The 16,635-nt window shown below is 38.9% G+C and overlaps 1 protein-coding gene across 1 annotated transcript in view; it reads right to left on the bottom strand.

The window, feature by feature from the left end:
- The window catches only part of MDN1 (midasin AAA ATPase 1), a 95,083-nt gene that overhangs the window by 28,327 nt on the left and 50,121 nt on the right, over positions 1-16,635 (bottom strand). Inside the window, exons 50-72 of the mRNA XM_050316778.1 lie at positions 16,260-16,373; positions 15,577-15,709; positions 14,826-14,935; positions 14,049-14,182; positions 13,342-13,502; positions 12,866-12,986; positions 12,230-12,440; positions 11,857-12,088; positions 10,599-10,725; positions 9,550-9,720; positions 9,192-9,406; positions 8,712-9,093; positions 8,396-8,505; positions 6,669-7,365; positions 6,099-6,260; positions 5,110-5,383; positions 4,027-4,262; positions 3,284-3,379; positions 2,973-3,067; positions 2,161-2,285; positions 898-1,044; positions 613-722; positions 106-179 (exon numbers count right to left, since the gene is read on the bottom strand). Of these exons, the coding sequence (XP_050172735.1) occupies positions 106-179; positions 613-722; positions 898-1,044; positions 2,161-2,285; positions 2,973-3,067; positions 3,284-3,379; positions 4,027-4,262; positions 5,110-5,383; positions 6,099-6,260; positions 6,669-7,365; positions 8,396-8,505; positions 8,712-9,093; positions 9,192-9,406; positions 9,550-9,720; positions 10,599-10,725; positions 11,857-12,088; positions 12,230-12,440; positions 12,866-12,986; positions 13,342-13,502; positions 14,049-14,182; positions 14,826-14,935; positions 15,577-15,709; positions 16,260-16,373 (4,237 nt within the window). The remainder of the gene's footprint in view (positions 1-105; positions 180-612; positions 723-897; positions 1,045-2,160; positions 2,286-2,972; positions 3,068-3,283; positions 3,380-4,026; positions 4,263-5,109; positions 5,384-6,098; positions 6,261-6,668; positions 7,366-8,395; positions 8,506-8,711; positions 9,094-9,191; positions 9,407-9,549; positions 9,721-10,598; positions 10,726-11,856; positions 12,089-12,229; positions 12,441-12,865; positions 12,987-13,341; positions 13,503-14,048; positions 14,183-14,825; positions 14,936-15,576; positions 15,710-16,259; positions 16,374-16,635) is intronic.

Raw genomic sequence — 16,635 nt, 5'->3', positions numbered from 1 at the left:
GTGTGTTAAGAACAGACATATTCTTTCATTCAAATTTAATGTCATAGAGAAATCATCTAGAAGGAAGTTTCTAAGTAGGGACCTTAATTTCAAGTTCTGAGTTACCTGCGTATTTTTTCAACTGACTGCTTTATAGCCCAGAAGCTGACATCATTCCACTTCGAAATTTTCACAAATTCCTATTAGGAAAATAAATAATCAATGGGATTACTTATATAAATAAAATGAAGTACTTCCATATCAAAGATGATCTTTAAAGCTGATCAGCTATGATGATCGGGTAGTCTTAAAATGCAAGACATTTTAGTAAGTGACCAAATTATTGCATATGCATCTTATTAAATTAATATATGTGTTTATGCTAAAACTGCTGTGAAATCTGAATGGGCTTCAATACTGAGCAGAAATTTTCATGGATAAATGGGACTGATCAAACATTAAAGCCTTCAACCAGCCCCCCTCCCTCCCTCTCTAAAATAAATTCTTGCCGAAGAAAATGTGTAGTAGAGATTTCAGTGGCCAACAGGACTATTATATACAAATTCAAATAATATCTGCTCCACTCTTCCTTTGATTAGATCAATGCATTGTCTGAGCCAAGTTTCCTTTTACCTTAAGTTCCTTTTCTATGGGTTGACGAAGTTCAGTGATTCTCGCCTCAACACACGCTGAAAACTGCTTATAATAATGGTACAGATTCCACAGGATGCTGCACAGGACATCTAGAAGGGAGAGACAATAAAAATCTTACTTTACAATAGGATATTCTTCAGTATCACGATGATAAATGCAGCCCAGTTCTTTCTGGAATCACGAAGCTTAGCTTGGAAAGTCTGGAATACCCAATAGCCATACTGCTGTAAAGATGATTCAACACAGGTCATGCCAACAACTTACCCTTTTCTGCTACTTGAGGCATCAGCAAGATATGGCAGTGGAAAACCAGTAGCGCTTGAAGCCGTGCATGAAACTCTCCCAGAGTAGAGCCTTCAATGAAAGCCTGTAATGTGCTGACCAGGGTTTTCAGATCCATTCGCTCAGTTTCTGAACATTGCACCAGAAATTTAGAGTAGAGGTAAGAGAAAAGAAACCAAAGATCAACATGAAAATTGTGGCCTGCTCTCTCTTTGTAAACCTTCAGTTGAAACATCAGGTCTTTGTTAGGAAAGGTTCCAAACAAAATAGGAAAGGGGCAGGGAGGGGAAGAATTCTAATTTAATAATAAGTAAAACCAACAAACATCACACTGGAAGAAAGGACAGAGAAAAAGACAGCGACTGAGAAGGTCATTTAGGTGTCCAATTTCAGAGTCCATCAGGTATTTAAAGAACACTCGCTATTCTCTATGAATGATTGGCTTTTTCAGTCATGGTGAGCCATACTACAAATTAGTTGCTGCCAGATCCTTAACTCCTCAACATCACGAGGACAGAAATAGATCGTAGACTAATCTGGTAGAGAATACAGTGTATTACCTATAGAAGACATACATAACATATATTACATAACCCAAGGATCTGAAGCTCATCAAGTAAGTGCATTAATTAATCCTGAGATTGGAAGAACTCTGCCTTATGCCAGAGGGTACTGCTTTCATCTTTATAACTCCACTGAATTGTCAGAGGCAAGGGACTGAGAGCTATATTTGTTACCCTATTTTATGTAACATGAACAGCTACAGACAGAGTTGCTAAGAACGGTATGTACCAAAACATACCAACTGTAAGAATTCTTTAGGCTTTATACACAATGTTCAAAGCAGTTCAGCTCCAATATGAGTAATGCTTTCTGTAGCTAAAAATGAGAAGCCTTTTTGAGTTGCAGTTGGAGGCATCCTACCCTCCAAATCTGTTTGAAATGTTTACATGTGCACGACGTACAACTGCCATAGTTCTATGTTCTTTCTGATGCTTTTCACACACATCCTTTTTTCTTTACACCACCTACAGTGTTGGCCCTATGAGCCACAGGTGGTTTCAGAAATACATACAAGCGAAGTTCACTCCATACATAAGATCTTATACAGTCACGGAATTTATTGTAGGGCAAAGAACTACACTTGGAAGTGCACTGTCAAACTCTGGTGCTTAGGACTTTAATCATGCATCCTTAGTAATTGCTAGAACAGCATCACACATTCATTCTAAAGTCAGCACTTACCTTCTGTAGTTGCCTCTGTCTGTTCTTGAACATACTTCTCAATCATCTGATAGATTGAGAACCAGTGCTTTGTGGATTTCTCTACATGCTGTTTCATAATATTGTCCAAACTTACTGACCAGCAACTGGAAACAATAAGGAAGGGGAGAAATGAAAAAAATTAAAGCAAAAATATCATGGGTAATTTGGGCTTCAAAACAACACAAACTTTATTCTCTGTTTCTACTAAACTAATGGGAAATATTACAGGATGGAATAATTTGCACATGTGCTTAATATATACATTCAACTCTTGATAATCACTGCTTTGCCAACATTATTAAGTTTAAGAGAAGTGTGGGAACTAGGGATGGTAAAACAAACCCCATCAGAGGCAGGTTCAAAAATTTCTTTTGCTCAGAACTTGAGGCAGGCTTGTGGAATTCCCGATCGTGGTGTAGTGTGGCTATAAACATTTTACATGGTCTTTTAAGGAAAATTTAATGTGGGGGTTGTTAAACAGACAAAAAACTGCAGGCTTAGTAAACCCTACGATGAAAACAGGAGAGCACTGGGAAAATAGTAGGATGAACTGCAGTCATCTGTCCTGCTTCTTCTCTCCTGAGGCAAATACAAAGGGTCCCCATGGGCTGGACATGCTCATTCTGAGCCACTGCAGCTGCTAGTTGGGTTTTTTCCCCCACATTTTTACAAGGACAGGCATATAGAAGCATTTTCCACAATTAAGGCAATTCAGAATTGGAATGTGCCTCCATTTGGAGATGAAAGGTTACAGTATCTAAGAAAAAGCAGTATGGAAGGACAGTTCTTACTTCAGCTCCAATCTGCGCCACTGAATAATCAGTTGTGTGACCAAATCAAGATGTTTCCGCAAAGACAAAGCTCGACTAGCATTTTCCTCCCAGTCCTGGAAAACAAGTAAGTTATCCTTTATACAAAGACAGAAATTAGTCTGTGTATGGCAAGGTTTGCAGTATTCTGGATACTTTAAACTGTCAGCATGGAGCAAGTTCACTTCCTCAAATCCTGGCAAGCAGACAGCTTTCATATTAAAAACATGGTACCCATATAAATAAGGAATCATGAAAGAGAAAATAAAACTTCCCCTTAGCTTTTTTCTTACCTGTGCCTTTGCAAGAAGAATTTCCAAGCCATTCAGGAACTTTGAGAGAGGGCTAGAGAGTGGAAAACTCCGGATTCTGTCCATCACAACTAACAGCTGCAGAATAAAAACACAAGCATTCCACCTATAGTAACTGTTTTTCAACAAAACTAGTCATAAAGTTAAGTTAATTTTTATAAGTGTAACCCTCCCCTGCAAGAGGTAAGAATGGTTTTGGGTTGGGTGGTTTTGTTTTTTGTGGTTTTTTTTTTTTAATTTTTAAACTGCTTTCTCAATTTTTGGGGACAGGAGCACAAATGACCTAATGCAAAGACTTCCAATAGCATCTGAGTTTCTGTATTACTCTAAGAAATGTAACCGGATAGCCACACAGGTCCCATAAGGGGGACTAAAAATAAGCATTCTAAAGAATTAGGAAAGAAAGAACTTTGTTAAAAAACAGGAGCACAAACAGCAAAAGACCTCATGGATCTTTAAGCTATGGTAGACTGAAGATTGCTTAAAGCTCTAAGATGAGAATAGGTAGAATATCACTTAACATTTCATAGGTAAAATAGAACAGGTAGTAATACCTAATACCTTTTAAGAATAAAGAGATATCGCTTCAAAACATCCACATAAGTAATACAGACAACATCTAGGCAAGTATATGAACATCTATGCACATCTATGCTCATATTTACACATAAATGCAATCCTAAAATGCTTCAGTTTCCCCCAAATACTTGTTGAGGTGTTTTTACCTGCACGAGTACTGGATGCTCCGGCCATTCCTGCAGTAGCCCATTTATTTCTTTAGCAAAATTATCAAGTACAGGTTGGCACTGTCGGACTTGCTGAATATTAGGGTGCTGATAGAAGTCATATGGGCCCTCTTGCTGTAGCACAAGGTCTGAAGTCAATTCCTCAAAAAAGGTATTGCGAAGAAGAGTGCTAAGTAGAAGCTGGCTTCCCAAAAGATGATCATTCATTTCGGCACCTAGGAGGCAAGTAAGGAAGACATCACACATGAGACTAATGCTTTTTCCAGCTGAATAGATGGAGCTGGGGACTTTTTTCCCCTGTATCTCAAGCCTTAGCATGTTAGACTATGCCACTCATAAATAATGAGATGGGAGTACGGAACAAAAGAGACATAATAAGAGTTTATATTCTCTGTGTTATCAAATTTTTCTGTAGAAGTAAAATCAGCATCCTAAAGGTGGGATGTGATCCTGTCAGAAGAACACAGTTCCCCTGTGCATAAATTCACATCAAGGAGATATTACCACAAAATTAGCAGGAAGGTTCTGCGGAAAAGTAACTCAACACACAAAAAAATCCCACATACCTCACACCTCAGGTACACACACAAAAATAAGGTACTGTAGAAACAGCAGCCCTTACGTGCTTCACTTTAATTGCAGAGATACATTTATTAGATCAGAATTGAAATATACAGCTCTGCTATGTAAAGTGATGATCCTGAGGTCTTGCACAGTTGCTTGAAATGATTTAATTTTAATTCTGGGACATTTCTGCAAGTGTATCATCTTCCATGGACTATACAGATTCATTCATCAAAATTTCAATTAGCATTGAATTTATTTTAAAACTCTATTGGTCTTATATGTTCCCAAATGGAATTAAAAAAATCCATAAAAGAATAAAAATCAAAGCATTCCACAAGACAATTCTGAACACAGGACAAATTCTTTGGAAAAAGAAAGTTCAGTTTTGTGCATTTTCCCCATAATAGACCTGTTTCACGACTGTAATGCAATTAATTTGAAACAAAACATTACAAAGCTAAACCTGCGTATCTGAAATATTGCCAGCAATCTTACCAATTAAAGGATAGAACTGCGACACCAGGCATGCACCAGTCTGATAGCAGGAAATAAATGTACTGAAATAATGCTTGGCTTGATGAGAAGGCAGCCTCTGCTGATACCACGGGGACCGAGCAAAGTTTAAGCACAACTGTTGGTGAACCATCATTACTGTTTGCATAGAGCTCTTGGACAAAAGGGCTCTGTCAACTTCCAGGTGGTCTTCCGATGGTTCTTCAGTTTCCATTTTTTCTTCTAGGCTTGGCTGAGCTGTGATATCTTCAAAGTCCTGCATATTACATGATAATCAAAGGTAAATTATAATTTCTTCCTTTAATGCCTTCTCTCCCCATCTCCCTTTTTGCACTTTTTGGCATTGCAGCAACATGCTCATGATTTGCAGCTGGTACCGTATAGAAGCACTGCCTGCCTCTCATCTCAGATGTCAGTCTGAAACAGAACACAGGTCTACAGAACGTTTCACAGCACCACCACAGCAGGCAAGGGTGCAGTACAGTGATCCTGGAGCTGCTGCCAACTAAAACTCTTTCAGAAAAAGCAGCAGCAACTGCGCATGCTGATGAAACAACTCAATGCTGTGTGGTCGCTTGAAAACCTGAACTGCTACATCCCAGCTGCTTTATTTAATCAAGATTACCTTCTCCCTAGGTAATAGAACCTCATATGACCTTACTTACTAAATTAATCAAATTCCAGAATTTTACAACAAATACCTAATTATATTGTCATGCAATTATGTAACTTGGCATTGTTCCCTTGAGCCACAGCCTGCTTCAAGTCAGAAGTTAATTCCAAAAATTTTCTTAAACCACAATGTAAAATAAAATAAAAGCACAATACTTAATATCTATCAAAATCTGCCCCACATTTTGCTTTTGGCTAAAGAAAAAATCGTTTCAGTCCTCATCTTATTTCTTGCATTTACTTTCAGGAGCTACTTACGATGTAATTTTTGTATCTCTTTACATAGTTACAATTTTTACCTTTTCATGAAAAGGAAATCTCCTCCTGAATTCTTCTTCTTCCTCTTCTTCCTCACTCTGTCTTTTCCCATGACTTTTACTTCTGTATCTGTACAGACTGCGTTCCATTGCCTCCTGCTCTTGGGCACGGCGTTCCTGTTCATCCCATTCATTTACAATTGCCTAAGGAAACACAAAGCAATACGCTTTTACACAAGTCAATGTCTAAAATCATTTCATTTTTCATCAAAGGGGCAGCATGTACTTTGCTTGGCTCTTCCCTTTTCTACAGTCTACAACAGTATAAATCAAAGCCATCTAAGATTTGTGAACTGCACTCTCAACAAGCTAAGAAGAAAAACACAAAGTCAACAGTGTGCAACAGAGCGTTTGGTCAAGTTCTAAACCCTTTTCTTAGCCATTTTATAAAGTCTCTACAAACTTTGCCCTGTCATTCTGTCTTCACAGGAGGGGTTGCCTCCTGAAAATGTCTGTGGCCCTCCTCTAGACCTGCTTTAAGAGATCCATGTCTTTGACGGGGGACAAGGTAGTTTAGTGCAAGAACCCCAGCTACTGGCATCCAGATGTTACCTGACACAGATGTCTAAAAAGCTGCAGAGATTTCTGGTCCATCTCTCCTTTGGATAGTACATGGCATCGAAGATGCAGCAAAGCATTCACTAGGAGCTGTTCCAGAGTTGGGCAAGGCTGCTCAGCTCCCTCAGATTCTCCTTCAGAGTGCTTCAGAGAAAACTTCTTAAGTCCATGAAGGACCTCAACTGAATTCACTGAGCATAAAATTTCTGCCCGAGTAAAGTAGGTAGGGAAGGCGTGGCCAACAGAAGGAAATGTCAACAAAGATTTGAGGAGGTTGGTGAGGTCAGCTGGACACACAAAAGTCTGGAGTACTCCGTAAACTTCAGAAGCCACTAATCGCATGCCATGTTGCAACTGTAAGATGGCAGCTTGCAGCGGAATGACGGCATCAGGAAATACAGCATACTCCTCTGCCAGGTGTTTTCTAAACTGATGGTGGGACTGTTGCCACGATGCTTCTTCATTTAACAGGTTTTGTACTGCCTGAAGCGATTTGGGTCTTTCTCCGCGGAGGAACTGTAGAAGGCGGCTTACAAGATCTTGGACTGAAGAAACTCGTGCTATGCTGTTGATGTACTGGTGAACCTCCTGGAATAAGCAATCATACAGCGGAGCTGGAGGCCTGAAGGCCTTTTTTCTGGAAAGATTGCTTATTTGTTCCTTCAATTTTTGCATTCTTTCATGCAACAGTCTGTTAAGAAATAACATTGACCAGTTTAAACATAGAAACATGTTTCATATAAACTTCTTAAATATATCCAACGTAACAGTTAGATATATAAAAAAGTTTAATCAGAAATATTCTGCTAGTTTTTGTAAAACAGCAAATAAGGGGAAAAAAGGAGCATCCTTATAACATGCAGATGTATATTTCTTCCCACCACCACTTCAGCAAACTTCAGTTGCTTTTTTTTGCTTGCTACCTGACAGCTCTGTGAGCATTTAGAAAAAAGTAATATTACTGCAGGCAATTGGTAAGACACAGCCATTCAGAACCTGCTTTCAGTGACTATCATTCTCTTAAGCAATAGCATAGAACTATCTCTACGTGTATCATAATGAAATCAAAAACTTCCATTAATCATGAATAATAGGCAGTTTTTATCTCCATGTACAAGGAACACACCTGGACACCTGCACAAAGGAGAAAGCTCTGTTCACTTAAAATCTCCGTCAACAGTGTACTCTATGTGGTAGGAAATTTCATTCACCACAGCGCCACAGGCAAAGGCTAGTGCTAAAATACACATATGGAGATTTCTCCCCAGTAAAATCAGCTGAAGAACTCTCCAAAATAGCACTGGGATGCAGAAGGGCTTTGAGGAGGTACAGTGATAAAGATAAAACAATCCATCTAATTTCAACTCATTGATAACAGGGTCACATTTTAAAGAAAGCACTGTAATTTAGATGTATGGCATTATTTTTACTTCTGGGCCTAGCTTCAACTTTATCAATATACAAAGGCCACATCCTTTAATTGTTCTATTTATAGCAGTACAAAGAGTGTACAGACAATTCCTGAGTCACTGCAAGCAAACAGCACAGCCTCTGCACTTTTCTTTACCACAGCAATATGGAAACTGATACTTTAAAATCAGCAACTCTTGTTTCTACAGAAAGACATACATTGTAAAGCCTTGGAGAAAGCCTTCAGAGCCTGAGCATACAAAGATGACATGTCTAATCTAAAAGAGACAAGTTAAGTGCCTGGATGTTACCTGATATGTGGATGAATATAGTTGCTGACTGCTTTATCTTCAATACTTTTTCCTGTATGCAGCTGGGACGAAAAATCGTATGTTTTCCATTCACACTCCAGCTGGTGTAACTAAAAAGAAAAGAATAAAACCATTTGCAGAGGTTTTTTATTTTGATAACCAAGTAGGTACACCATCTTCTTGGACATTAAAAGAAGTTCTAACTGTACAGTTTAAAAATCACGATCAAATATTTGCCCAAGAATACCCAAGCCAAACTCCTCTGTGTTGATTTTGTACATTACAAAGGTAAAAGCTAATTCAGCTCCATACTCACCTCTTCCTTTGCATACTTGAGCTTGTATTCTCTTTTAACAGCTGGATCAAACCTGGTCTGCGGGACCCACACCTGGATCTGCACCAAGCCAATAATCACCCAGAGACTTCCTCGCCAAGCTGTCTCTGGTAACTCCTTAAGCCCTTCTCCATAGAACTGATGCAAGCAAGAGAGCAGAAGAAACAGGAATTCTTTAGGAAGTAACTCCTGATCAGTGATGCTTCCAAGTATCCTGAGAAGGTACTCATATGCAACAGGATCCTTGAGGTAGAGCTTCTCACAGCACTCCAAAAATTCTTCTTGAAGATCCACTGGAACCAGATCTATCAGGGCAGAGAGTTGTCTGCCTATCATTATTCCTTGTAGTCTAGCATCCGTGTGCCTGGAGGAAAAGGAATGAGAGAAGTTTACATGTGGTAAGCAAGCTTCTGTTATGTGCATGATTTAAATAACACAGATGTGGAAGAAAAGTCTTAATACCTAAAATCCACTATTGAAGAGACAGCCAGGTTGGTCCATAGTGCCGTGCTGACTTTGTGAAGCTGCTGTGCTCTCTCCATCCATTCTCCCAGTGTTACATGGGATGATGACAGAACAGGAAGCTCACTCACATCCCACTGGCTTGTCTTGCTACTGCTAGTTAGAATTTCAAAGAAGCACTTTGAGAAAACGGCTCGGGTCAAAATGCCTGGGCCCTAAATTAAGAGATTAAGAGTTAGATTTTTCAGATGCAACTTGCACTGACTAAGCTAGAACTTACCATATTGTTTTAGAAAACTGCTGAATTATTCAATAAGAGTATTCAGCCTAGAGTTTGATAAGGTCAGAAGAGACAAACCTTCATAGAACGGTTCATATGGGATTTAGAAAAGTTCTTTTCCTCTGTTGCAGGCAGTGGCCTCCAAGTCAACCAGTACTCTGGGTCTGTGGTAAAAGTACTGCTCCAAAAGGAAGCTAGCACAGCGTTAACTAGTTGAGATGACAGAACAGACATTTCTTCAGGGGTTATCTAAGCAGAAAGAAAAACCCAGAGGTGAGAATAATGTACAGGAGTAAAAGAGAATTAAGTGCATACACTTAAAAAAAGTACAAAAAAAGTATGATACTGTTTTTCAGTACAGACAGAACAAGATATTCCTCTAGATCCTTTTCAAATTGATTTAGTACTACTGCTTGCATCTCTTCTCAACAAAAAGACCTGAGGTCTGCACTGTCTCCTGTCTGTGAAATATGCAGCATGTTTACAGAGCTAGTAGTTTGAATATAGCCTTTAGTCTGACTGTAAAACCTTTTGTTACAGTACACTAGGGTGCAGAAGCATAAACAGGTAAAGCTATCCAATACTCTGCTCTGAAGCATTTAAAGTGAACTTGTGGTTTACCATGCCTTATGGGAACACAACCATTGTATCATAGATATTAACCAGAGTTATTAAATATTCTACAGAAAGTGCATCAAGTAACTTTATCGGTCTATCTGATTTGCAACACAGAGCTAAGAAAACTGAGATGCACAGGAACAGAGCTAAGTATTTTTCAGCATAATGCTACTTTGAATACATAGATACAACCAGGCTGGCACCTGCCATTCAAGCAGTTTCCTGTTTTCCATTAGGTCACAGATGGATGAACGGAACAATACTACCAAACAAGATCATACAGAGCTATGTTCTTTAAGACTTCATTGTATTTTATTTATATTTTAACATCATATTTTAATTGCCTTTTCTGAAGGCTCACAGTTAATAACCTTCCTTATTAAAAGAAGGAACAGATTTTGTCAGCCACAGGTAGGAAAACTGCATGTCAAGAAGCTTAGAGATATACATATTTTGAATAATCTGTTGAAAACATCTGCAAGGCTAATTAAACTAAAACTTGTCCTTACTTCCTTAAGGTGTAACAAGTGCCACAGTCCAGAGAGCTGATGAGAAGCAGCTGGTGTCATCTTCAGAGAAAAAGCTATAAACTGAGCTAGATCTGAACACATGCTTAGTTCTCGACTGCAGTTCTCCCTGTAGCAGGTAAAAAAGTACAACCTAAGTAACGTTTAAGCAGGGCACGTGAAATAAATTATTTTGATAGCAAAGCAAATCAAGAATGGCAGGCAAAGTCACTGAAAGGTTAAAACAGCAGCATTTTAAACACTGGAGAAGAACAAGCACTCAATACCCAAAATACTTGAATCCTTCAAAGCTGACAAAAACACAAGAAAAAGACGAAGAAGTGGAAACATGTAGGTATAAGCTACATGTTTGGCAAAGCATACAAAGCATTTGGGAACAAACTGGCTTCTAGTTTTATAGTTTTTGTAAAAAATCAGAACTTGGCTGAATTCAAGAGTGAACCAGTGATCCTAAGAGTCTCATCGCACAAAAAATTACTTTCACTGAAATCCATAAATGAATAGCTCTCTTTTAAAAATTGGTAAGCCAGATAAAAAATAAATACACTTGACCCCTTAAAACAACACTAACACTTCCTAAATTAATAAATGTTAATTTAAACTATGATTCTATGTGTGTATAGTTCACACAAAAGGGAGCATGCATGCCAGTGTACTTTCTCTATCTTCATGTGTAATCCAGTCTGCAGTAGCCCCCAGCAACACGGTGATAAACATCTTCAAGTTGATTCCTAACCTGAAGGACTTTTCTATTTTATTAATAAAAGGCAAATATGTATTTGCAAAAGAAAAAATGCTACATGCCATTTACTACATAAAAGGTTTTAATTTTCATTCATCTGTAACCCGTTCTACCACTAATAAGGCAACTTCTGGAGTCTCATGTGTTTACTTCAAGGGACTTTAAGTATTTGCCTTAAGTAAGTAAGCTAGAAAAGAAAAAATTTACTTCCTTAATATAACACTAAACCATTCCTCTGCTGATACTTTTTATATTTGCCCAGGTGCAATTCTGCATGCAGACAAGGAGTGCACATGCATTTGTATACACAAATACAAGTATTTGTGTCCTACAGAGATGTACATGCCCATACACACAGCTATACAGATATATAACATACGGGTACACACATGGAGATTTACATGCAGAGATGTAAAGTACCAAAGCTGCAGCTTCTAGGCAGGGATTCTGAATCATATGAAAGGAATATTGGATTTCTTTCTCCAGCCTTCTTCTTACCTTCTTGTACAAGCCTTGGCCACAAAATCTGCTGTCATTTTGTACTGCCAGAGCATGCCTATGTATTCCATTGCAGGCCACAGCTGAACTTGACTGCAGAGCTGATTTAGCAAGGCAGGGTCTAACTGGTTGGAGATGGTGTCTTCAGGAAACCTTTCTTCTGAACGACTATATTTAACTCCTTCTGCTCTCAGGTGTGAATGCACAGCTTTCAAAAAAATCTGTAGCTGACCTGATGACAGAATGTAAGAGGAACGTTAACGCATGTACCGTATTTCTTGCCAGTGAACATTTAACATCCTTTCCATTTTTATACAGAAAGAATGGAGATGACAGAAAACATCCTGTTGGGCTCTTCAAAAGTGTCACCTACCCAGACTAACATCTTCTAAATGATTGGCTCTTATTATCAGACCATCAGCTTGCAGCAACGCTTTCTTCGTCTTCATTCCAGTGGCAGCAATTTTCAGACAGCACATTTTTTCCTGCCATCTGCTTTCTCCAAGGGCCAATCTTAGCTCCAAGATGTTAAGTGGTTTGCTGAGGACTTTTAACTGAGAAAAACATTCCATGCCCAGTTTATCCTGGAAAGATGGAAAGGACAATTTGTTTCAGCAGCACTAGCAAAACAGCAAACAAGATCTGTGACTGCAGTCAAAACTAAGATTTCAAAATCACATGCACACAACAACTGTAAAACAAGTTCACAATCTTTTAGTAGCCCTACTCAGTACAGCAGAAAACAGAAACTGAAACTGTTGGCCACAATTACTCCTTGTCAAGTTGTTTTTTCTATTTTCTCATGAAGAAACTACATTGAGTATGCAGACAAACAGCACTTCAACATGGCAATCTAACTAAACCAGGGGCAACAAATACACAAAATAATAAAAATACCAGCACCTACTGTCATTTATAAGAAAATGCAGTTTACCCCTGCAATTTAGAAAAATCTTCTCAAATTCTTAGTAAGCATTTAATGTTCTTCAGAGTCCCACAAAGTAACTACCTTAAAAGGAAGAGGTCTTCCTAGGGACTTCTGTAATATCTTCATATTGGCAGAAACACCAGTAGGATTGACCAAGCAGCTCTGAATCTGCTGTGAAACAGACTGAATTTCCCTGGAAATCCTTGTAGAGAGAGAAAAAAAAAAAGAGGGGTAGGGGGGAGAAAAAAGCCCACACAGTTAACAGAAACTTGAGAAACAAGGCAAAAGGATGCATAAGAAAGGCAAGTCCCTCTCTTATCCTTTCACTAATGAGGTAAAAATTCTAGATGATCATCTGAGCAAGCAGAAGCCAATGTTAGGAACCCTGAATTTTAAAAATGAACAGCTATTTAGTATACTGTACTTGCATCAGTGATGGAACACAACTTGGACACTAATGGCAAACAATGCTAATTAGCTATAATACTAAAGAAAAGAGTAATTTATACAGACATTTAACAGAAACAAATCAAGAGCCTCTACACAAAGACACTCACTTGCTCTGGTCTGATCCAATAAGCATCTGAGGAATTCTGTCAATGAGGTGTTTCATAACCCAGTGCCAGTGCAGAGACAGAAGTGACAACCCTGGGGAATCCACTGTCACAGTGTCAGAGACTGCCCAGAACCGGTCACGCCACAGCAAGCAGTATAAAATCTAACAAGCCAAAAAGGTTACAGTTTTACCACTGCTGCATATTACAGAATACTTTGTACTTCAAGCAAGAGAAAGAGCAAAACCACCAGCACTTCCATTAACTTCAAACTCCCACAATGTTTTGCATTTAGTGCTCCACAACCAGTACTCAGCAACAGGCTCTCTAAAAATATCACACAGCTCTACTGGCAGGTGGAACCACAAGCCAAAAGCAAGGAATCCCTGCACCATGCCATCCTAAGCAGGCATTACAAGGCTTGATGATCAAGTTCTGACTATCTACATCCCAGGTGCATACATTTAGGTAAGATAATTCCCACCCTAAGTATCTGCAGGGTGAGAACCTACATTCCACACAGAACAAATGAGAAGAAAGAACACAAATACAGCCATTAAAGCAAACATGATCATTTGCCTGCTGCCAGGCATATTCTGAATATCTACAGAAGCACTGTGCTTTATTTCATGGTCTCTGAAACTAAAAACAGTGTTCTGCACACAATCTGATTTCATTTAACTTCCGTATATGACAAAAAGTCTACTCACATCATGCATGTCATCATCACTTAAGGCCACCTGAGTAGACTTCACCCAGTGAAGTGCAAATGCATCCCAAAGTTCAAAGAAAGCAACGAGGTTGACCACAATTGCATGAGGAAGACAGTTGTAACTTCCTGGATCTGAGGTTTGGAGAAGAGGGAAAGAAAGGCAGAGACAGACTGAACATTCCAGCCACATCACATAGGAGTCAACTTCTGATCACTAGATCCTCTCTAAGGCTGAGAAAAAAATAACAATCTGAAAAGTTCCAAGAATTGAAGTAATAAACGCAGTCCTTCGCTACTTGCACAATTCTCTATTTCCTCTATGCATTTTATATATATCTATAGATATAAAACCCATAATTAAGGAATCATTGATCAACTGCTTCTACGCAGCACAGTAACTTCATCACTGAATTCTTACCCTTTGCTTTAGAAGTAAAACTTCCTACTTACATAAAACTAAAGAACTTGGCTCTTCTCACTAGCTGAAGACAAAACACTATTCTAATTTCTCTCCACCATTATCCTAAAGTTTAGATAATTAAGAGAGAAATTGTATTCACTCATTACCTAGTAAAGGCAGGACATAAATAAGGTATATCTAATTTAAGAATAATGTGTTAGATACCACATTAGTCCTCATCTGACTGCTTTACATTCACACATTCTTTGCACACTCAGGACACACCATGTTTAAAGTACGCATTTTGTAATACTGCAAATTAACCATATTTCAAATTGAATATAAAACCAAAGGCAACAGTGAAAATCAACCCACTTTTGCGGAAATCTAGAGACATTCTTAAGACACTGTTTCTTGGCTTCTTGCTGGCAATCAAACTCTTCTCAGTGTGACTTCTTTTTTCTCGGTCAAGAAATAACGCTGCCCTGAAGTAAAAATACAGTTGTTAAAAAGGCAGTACTATTTTAAAGCCTCAGCCTTATGAGAGTGGTGAAGTACAAAGTGAACCCTATTACATTTACTGTATTATGAAAGAACCAAGTGCAGCACAACTAATTGCTTGAATATGGTTTCTGTAGAGGCAAGCTTCACAAAGGGCCGATTCCTGACTTCACCAGGAACAAAACAGTAGTGAGCTACTAAACACATGCAACACCATGGCCTGTAGGATATGTGAGCAGCTGCTTCCTTATGCTGCAACCTCAAAATCTGTATATTTTTTACTTTATTAGGAAAAGCAGTCTAAATTCAAAAATAGGGCAACTATTTAAGTTACATCAGCGATTTCACCCTGCTGCTTCAGTCTCTTTACTGCTTTGTCCCACAGTTGTGGTTTGTCTCTGAAGTACTGCAGCCTATATGGAATGCTGGGAGCTCTGCTCCTCACATTAACTGATTAGTTTTAGTATTCATCTACAGAAAACAAACTGTACAAAAACTCTGCCTGGTATTTTAGATCACATCTATCAAAACCTAAAAACATACTTGGCAGACAGCACAAGTGTTCACTCAGCACTGATTACAGTCACTGGACAGTCTTTACAAGTCGTGGTTTTTTGTAACCCACCGATTTGCTGCAGACTTCAAAAGGATTAGAAGCTGGTCTGTGTGTTCCATTTCTGTATCGAAGTTCATTGAATTTCTAATGATCTCCAAAAACTGCATATTCCATCTTGGGTCCAGAGGCATCACATGTTCATCTGGAAAGGCAGACAAGACAGAACAGCAGTGAAAACATTACTCAGTGAAAGACTTTTCTTGATCCTCCTGCCTATGCAAGAGCATCAGAGAAAGGAAGAAGGAAGCCTAAGAGGAAGGCAGAGTCTTGAACTCTCTCACTCCAGATATCCAAAAAGAAAAACATCAAGTTGACTGCAGGTTCTGTAAAACAGAACAGTGACAGTAAACTAAACAGCAGTCAGAGTACCCAAACAGACAACCTGGAAACAAGTCCAACCCATAACCCAGGCAAGAGATCGCCAACCACCCGTAAAAGGTCCAGTGTCACTGTATGTAGCTTTCATGCACCTAACAAGCTTGGAAAGGAAACTACAGGCCTGAACGCCCCACAAAACACCCAGGGAAAATTAGAGGCCACAACGTGGGTTTCAGGTGGGCTAACACAAAAAATCCTGGGGAAAAACAAGGTGCCTAAACTACCAGGTCAGAAAGGCAGTGGGCATCACTCTTCAAAATACTGCTTAACTCTGGAAGCACCAATGTCTTTCATCATTTTGTTTTCAGAAGTACCTGTCATATTTGGCTGTAGCAACTTGATCATGTTACTGACTCCAGATGAGAGGGGACTGGCATAGAAACAACCAAGGGCTACAGCACCTGCTTCCAGCTGAACCCGCACTGAATCTGTAGGTGAAGAGGAGAGAACATAGGCATAAAAGAGCATTTAATACAAATAAAGAAAAATAACTTCAACTGAGACAGCACAAACAGACTGAATCAAATCTGTGCATGCACTCTGGATATGCTGGTTGATACTATTTTATATTAGCTTCAAGCAGTCTTAAAAGCAGTCAAAACGCCATGGCTGAAGACATAAAACCAGGAAAGAGTTCTAGTTAAACTGGTGATAGTTTACGTATGCTTTAAAATTATGGCTTGTGAAAAT

The sequence above is a fragment of the Myiozetetes cayanensis genome, unplaced genomic scaffold (assembly GCF_022539395.1).
Source record: "Myiozetetes cayanensis isolate MyiCay16 unplaced genomic scaffold, myiCay2020 scf2-11, whole genome shotgun sequence".
Taxonomy (NCBI): Eukaryota; Metazoa; Chordata; class Aves; order Passeriformes; family Tyrannidae; genus Myiozetetes; species Myiozetetes cayanensis.
This window is presented reverse-complemented; position numbering and strand designations above follow the sequence as displayed.